At 43.8% G+C, this 7,510-nt stretch overlaps 1 protein-coding gene across 1 annotated transcript; it reads left to right on the forward strand.

Annotated features, from left to right (window-relative positions):
• Positions 1-7,076: 7,076 nt before the first annotated feature.
• On the forward strand, positions 7,077-7,510 carry BJ212DRAFT_1204821 (uncharacterized protein; the record flags this gene model as incomplete). The annotated part of the gene is made up of 2 exons (XM_041329144.1): positions 7,077-7,376; positions 7,430-7,510. Coding segments are annotated over 2 exons (381 nt in total), but the record flags the coding sequence as incomplete, so codon positions are not given.

Raw genomic sequence — 7,510 nt, forward strand, 5'->3', positions numbered from 1 at the left:
TCATCTCAGGTCAGTAACAAGGAAGAAAAGGCTCTCCTCTCTATCACACATATGCAGAGATGACTAACCTTTGCCTTAGCCCATCAGAATTGGATTACATGGACTGGAAGCATGTTATATGATCATATAAGACCACAATAAATAGGATTGGGTCAGATGGCAAGGTATATATGTGAAACAAGAAGGGTGCTAGTCCTCTCTGCATATGTGTGATAGAGAGGAGAGCCTTTTCTTCCTTGTTACTGACCTGAGATGAGCTGTCTTGAGAATGTTTCTCACAGTGTGTGAAGAGACAGGGAATGTGATGGTGGAATTGATGTAATAGGTGACCTGGACAGCATTATCAGCCTTTCCTGTAGTGATATGTTGAATAATAGCCCTCCTATCAGTAGAGGTGAGCTTGGATGGACACCCTTCACAGAAGTTTTCCTTGTCTGTGTGACTTTCTTTGATGAACTTGGCCACAGTGGACTTGGATACTCCAGTTCTAGAGGAAATTTGACAAGCAGAGAGGCCAGAATAGGAAAGAGAGAGGATATTATCCCTTTGAGCAGGGGGGGCGGCTTTCATGGTGAATATAACCATGACATGTGGCAATTTTGGGTTTGTATAGTTAGATATGGTTTTAAAATGACATAATGACACCACTTTATAATTTATTTAATGGTGGCATGATTGTTATGGTGTCATAAATGATGATTTATATAGTTTTAATATGTGCTCAAAAAACTGTCCGCATGAGTCACCATTTTGTGAGTCTTGTATCTCCACCATATCTCCGCCGATTCCCACGGTGTAGGGCTCAAATGAAAGCCCTGAAGCCATACTACAATGTGGTATAACCATGTCCTTGAGCCATTTGTTCCTTCTCACACAATATCATAGATAGTGAAAAATGTCAAAACATGTGGACAGTTTTTTGAGCCACTGTATGAGCAATGCTGTTGCACTAGTTTTGATCCAAGTCTTCAATGACATTCAGACTCAGATCCTGTCAACATCGATCAAAGTCAACACAGCCAAGTGCCCTGTTGACTTGGAATCCAGCGATACCTCAGAAGATGGTCCATAGATGTAAGGGCCAAGGTATTTGTATACTATATGGACATATGGACATATAGGCTGAGGTAGTGATATATATTATATCAACAGGTGGGGTGAGGTAGTTGTTATCACACATAAACATACACCTGACACCTGAAACCTGAAACTCGAAACTCAAACATCAAAACAAATTTTGAAACTCAAATCACCGAGTACTGAGTCCTGAAGCCCAAACATTGAAGCCCAAACATCGAAACCCAAAACCCAAAACTTGAAAGTTGTAAAAATGTATGAGTTTTGTAGATAGTTGTATATCATCCAAATCAAAGGAGGTAATAATTCAAAGTCATCTAATGATGAAGGTCACAAGTGCCAGAAAATTTAGCACCCAGTACAGATGTGAATATGCAGCACCAACTACCAAGTAGCTAATACACATAGCATGCATTGCCCTACGAGAAGCCAAGTTCCGACTACTGAACATTGAGTGAAGGGTACCAAGATCCAAGGCCCGGGTCTCAACAAACAAATATCTGATATCCAGCACACTTCCAATCATCTGGTATTTCATTGAGCAATGGATGATAACACATCTTTGGAAAATAACATCATGTGAGGCTCCCTTATCTGATCCTTGCTATCTCCACCCCCTTTAACTCCAAAGTGTGGACATGCAGGATTTGGCATCTGATTTCCCAAGATCAATTCCATCATGACTGTTTCTTCCACTTCTGATAGTGAAATAACCCTCTGGTGCACTTGGGCCCTGACTGTCACTCATGAGGCATGTGAATATACTGAATGGAAATTCAATGCAGAGAAGACAGGAGGAGACCCAGTTATACCTTCTCCGAACCTAGACACTGATCTGGTGATGGCTTGCAATCAATTGGTTGATCGCCTGATAAAGGCATATAAAAATCCCAGTGGGTCTTCCTGCAGATTTGGAAAATCGGTTTTATCAGTCAAATTGCTTCATCACAGTTCAGATGCAGATCAATGTTGCAAGATATAGCAAATTGATCTTCCCAAAGAACACCAGGTATAATGAAGAGAGAGAGGAGAAGTTGCTTGAGAGGTGTCCTCCTGGCCATGAGGGCACAAAGTTGGTCGAGATACCCGCCACAATTCTTGATGCATCTGGTGCCATCATTGCATGGTATGTCCCAGATGCCCTGACTGATGCCACCCAGGTGTGTAATATATAGTGTTACTCGATGGATATTGAACATTAAATGGTGCCTACAGAAGGAAATTTGGGTGGCCTCTGATTTGCTCGCTCCAATCCTTGAAAAAAGTGTCAAGCTTGACAGCAATTGGCGAACTAATCAAGAGTGGTTCAAACCAAGCTCAGAAAATGATGTCTTAACTCCCAGATGCATCAATTTGTCTCTGGCATGGTTTCAACAGGGGCACAAGGTAGGATCTGGTGCGATGGTGATTTTGGTAGTCAAACTCATGAATCCCCTAGAATCAGTCAGATCTGGAGGTATCTGCATCATTGAAGGGGGCACCCTCCAAGAAGATCCTCAAAGCCATTGCAAGGCCAGCAGCCATTGCAACAGCAGCACTCAGGGTGATGCATCCTGAGCAGTACTGGGCAGGTTTGCGAGCCTTTTCAAGCCTTGGAGAAAAGGCAGAAAGCAAGGAACTGCCAAAGATGTCAGAGACTCTCCAGTACTGGGCATCTATGTTCAACAGCCTGTCCATCATTTCTAATCAGGAAACCCCCAATCATCAAGACCATTTATCTATTCCAGAATGTTTTAACATTCTCACTACTGTGGGGAATTATTCTAATGCTCAGATGAGCATGCCAAGCCTTCAGCTGGAGTTCAGGTACAATCTGGGTTGCATGATTGCATTTTCTGGAAGGATCATGAGACATGAGGTTCATGCAGTGGAAGGGGATTGGATTGCTTGGGCATGGTATATGAGGGATTCTGTTCATATTTATGCCAGGGTTCTGTCATGTGGATGGGCTAGGGTGGATTACAAACAGTGAAAGATCAAACAAGTAGAAATTGTAGTTACCTGTTAAGAACCATGTTGCTCAAAGGAGAGAGAGACTGACTCAGAGGGGCTTGGCCTCAGCTCGTACACTGTGCCCCTTACCCAAGTATGTGCCCTTCATTTCATATGAGGTCCGATGATGGTCCAACAAAGTCCAGAGGACTTCTGGAGGAGTGCAGGAAACGTCCAGAGGAGCATGGGAGAGTTTCAGAGGAATGCAGGAAGTGCTCAGGAGAGTTCCTACTGCAAGGTAATACTTCTACAGGAAACAGGATTGAAGGATAGGAGGTCCGAAGGTCCAGAGGACAGGAGGACAGGAGGATGGAGGACAGAAGGGCAGGATGATGAAGGACAGAAGGACAGGATGTCCAAAGGTACAGAGGGCAGGATGTCTGAGGGTTAGGAGGACAGGATGTCCAAAGATACAGAGGGCGGGATGTCCGAAGGACAGGACACCTGGAGGTCTGGAAGGAATAGGGGCTACATCAGACGGAGTCCAATGTAGAAACAAACAGAGGTAGACTATCCTAAGGTAGAGTTGGAGAGAACAGGGATTGGACCTAAGTCCGGAAAGAGGGTAAGTGCTGGAAAGGCAAAGCTCCAGCCTAGGGAATCAATCCCTAGGCCTGATGGATAGGACAGACTTAGGTGGACCAAAGTCCAAGAGAGGATTGGGCAAGTAGAGCAAAGTCTAAGATGATATTCAAACTGAGGAACTACATGAGTATCTACAGGGGTTATATACTGGACAATATCTGAGGGGATCAGTAAGCAAAGGAGCAAGGCTATGTACGAGCATGTGGAAACACATTAGTAAGTAAGATGGAACATAAGTAAATGAACTCGGAGATGAAGACTCATACAAGGATCAATAAGCAAGACAGAACAAGAGGTAACTGAAAGCCAGAAAGGCAGAGATGTCTAAATGGGGATAGGTGCAGGATATCGGACAGAGGGCAGGAATACATCTGGAGATAGTTATGGTTGATATCCAGAGGTCCGGAGATCTGAGGATCCAGAAGGTGAGGTGGATACAGGACTGGGATACGATAAGGTGGATATAGTCCTGAATCCAAGACAAGGTGAAGTCTGGATGTCTTGCTGGATGGAGTGCACATAGGGTGGACAGGATAGGATGGTACAGATCAGGCTAGCAGTGAGGATCCAGAGGTCCAGAGCTCAGGGGTAAATCCAGAGTGGAGTCGATCCTACTGAGGTGTGGAGCACACAGCAGAAGGGGATCTGGCAATGAGTCAGATATGGGGTCTAGATGTAGGCTTGGAAGGCGTGGGAATATTATGGAATGTGAGTCCAGATTGTGGGATATGACATTACCCATGTTAGCACCTACTGTCAAATACCAGATATTAGATCTCTGGATCTCAAATATTTGAGCCTTAATATCCAGAACTTGACACTTGATAGTCAGAACTAGTTACTTGCTATATTCAGGATTTGATATTCAGAACTTGATATTCAACATTCGATGCTCAATGGTCAATATTCAATACTTGATACTCAATAGTGGACATTTGGAACTCAATATTCAGAATTTGACATTCCATAGTCAGGTCTCAAATATTGACACCTGACTATCGAATACCAAATACCAAATACCAAGTCCCTAATATTGAATATTGAGTCCTGAATATTGACACCCAAATATTGAATATCAAGTCCTGACTAGTGAGTATCAAATATTGAAACCTGACTTGATAGTCAGGTGTTGATATTTGAGATTTGGGTGTTGATAGTCAGGACTTGATATTCAGTATTCAGTATTCACTAGTCAGGTCTTGATATCTGAATCTCAATACTCGATACTCAATATTCACCATTCAGGTCTTGATATTTGGGAGTCCACATTCACAACACAATATACAATTGTCTGTACTCAATACTTGATATTCAGTATTCAGGACTTGGCATATAACATTAGGTTAGATATTTGGAAGACAGTATGTCATTTTCATGGACTTTGGACTTCGACATTCTGAACTCAAGGACTAGGACTACTCTCCTCTTCCTCTCTTCAATCTGGTTAGGATGCCGGTGTACACTTCAATCTCTGCCATCTTTTCACTGATGCCCTCTTCTTGCTCCTCAACCAATGTCTGGAGGCATTCTCTAAGCCACCTCAGTCCCATCAGTAATGGAACTGAGGTGTTATCCACCTGCTCAGGAAGAATCAGACCATTGTCCTCAATGCCACCCTAGAACAGATTAATCATTACTCAAGTAAATTGTTCATAGTTCTTACTAGCCAATGCTGGTAGTGAAAGATACAGCAACCCATTACCCGGTCCCATTGCCATAATTCATCCAGGATTGCAGTGCATCTGATCCACCATGCAGTATCATAGCCAGAGATAATCTTGGAGGGATCTCCCAGATCTACAATATCATGAAAGAGACATAAGTGGGATGAAAAGACGTGGTCTGGAACCATGGTCCAGGTGAGCTGGGGAAACAACTGAAGAATATGAGTGACCAGGTTTGGAACAACCAAGATGATGTGCCTTGCAGCCAAGTACTGCAGGATGGGTGTCACAAAAGTCTGTTGGAAATCTCAGCATTGACCACCACAGTCATCAGTCTCTTACAGCGATCTCCCATTGCAGCCTGGCTTTAAAGTGCATGATCTGAGCAGCAGAAGGCTTCTTGGTATTGGTAGCCTCTGTCTGATATTGGGAGATAGATGCTTGGATGCACGATGCAGCCATTGACATTGTGGCTGCAATATCTGCAAGACTGAGTGTGAGGGGTCAGTATTCATTGCCAGAATCCATGGTATTAGAAGGGGATGCAGGAGGAGTATGCAATACAGGCATGGCTAGTGCAGGAGTATGACGCTGGAAATCACAATCACAATGCCAGTTGGTTTGGATGTGAAGATATGAGCCACTGGTTGAGGGATAAAATTTTTCAAACTCCGATGTTTGTTCATCTGGGCATTTCCTGAGACTAAAATGTTTGGGTTGAAGTAGCTGTTTCATATCATTGGCAAAAAAGTTCATTCATCTCAAGCATCTATGAACCCGCTCTGCCAGTCTTAAAATGCTGCCTGGGCATCCTGTGCCAGTAATGAATACATTTGGGATTGCCTTCCCAAGTAGCATGAATAACCTGGAAGGTGTTTCACCAATTATTCCTGCATCCTGTCATTTCTTCCTTCCATTGATCCCATAGGGCCTTTGCCCAAAGCCAATGAACTTGGTAAACTTTGGATGGGTCCCATCAGCTGAGCACAGGATATGTCAAGCATGCCCAAACTCACATTCCTCATTCCACATGTGATCTGGACCCCCCAGGTCCACATTGACGGACCAGAACCAAGCAAGGGACTCATTTCACTGACCTTGAGCATTTGGATTGCCAATGGCAGTGCTGATTTTGAGCTGCTTCTGAAGCAGTGGTTTGTATTTCTGAAGCTGGTCTTGCCCCAGCTCAAGTTGCATCATTTGCTTCTGGGTCTTTGTATATATACTGGCATGGAGGGACACTGCCTGCTGCACCAATGTCACCTGGGACTGAGCTCAAATTTTCAGGGCTTGAGATTTGGCCTGCCTAACTGTTGTTTGGAACAGGATCGCCTTGTTGCACAAGTGAATCCAGAGGTTGTGAAGGGCATCATTGGCCTGCCCTTCATGAAGTGACATCTCCAGTGGAATCAGATCCTCTGCCATACAGTGTCAGACTCCTACCCATTGGCGGGTGTGTAAGAGAGCCCCTGACATCCAACAGCCACAGACCAAATACAACCAAATGCTATTTCTCTGATGATTTACCGAAACTTTTGGGGCTACTTACACACCCAGCTGACTGGCAAAACTTGCAGGTGGCATGATGTTTGCCTCTGTTGATTTCGCCTGTTATCACTCCATTCAGACTGACTTGTGCGAGTGACATGCTCAGTGTGACAATACCGAGTTTATGTAGGGTTATTTAATTTTTGTCAATGCCATTTTCATTTGCCGCAATATGCATCAGTGATGGCTTCGCCCCCCCTAAACTACAATATACCATCTATAGCTACCATATACACCATGGTCCATGAACGGTTCGGCTTCATACCTTGTAATTGGCAAGTGCAGTCTGCCCAAGCACAACTGAAGAAGAGAGATGTTGTCACTTTGTCACCTACAGGCTCTGGCAAGACACTCACATTCTGGATTCCTTTATTATTCAATGATGATGGCATCACCATCTTGATCACTCTGCTGATGATCCTCGGAGACAAAAATGTCATCGAGCTACAAGAAGTCAATATACCTGTTGTGAATCTGTCCGCTGCAACAGCCACAGACACGATATTCGAGGTGAGATATAATTTAAAGCTTGAATCTTATGACTTACCTTGTACATCAAACAGGAAATTGCCACCCAAAAGTTTCGGGTCATAATTGTTAGCCCCAAGAGAATTCTGTCAGACCATCGCTTCAATACCTTGTGG

Source organism: Suillus subaureus (assembly GCF_016647635.1).
Source record: "Suillus subaureus strain MN1 chromosome Unknown BJ212scaffold_104, whole genome shotgun sequence".
Classification (NCBI taxonomy): domain Eukaryota; kingdom Fungi; phylum Basidiomycota; class Agaricomycetes; order Boletales; family Suillaceae; genus Suillus; species Suillus subaureus.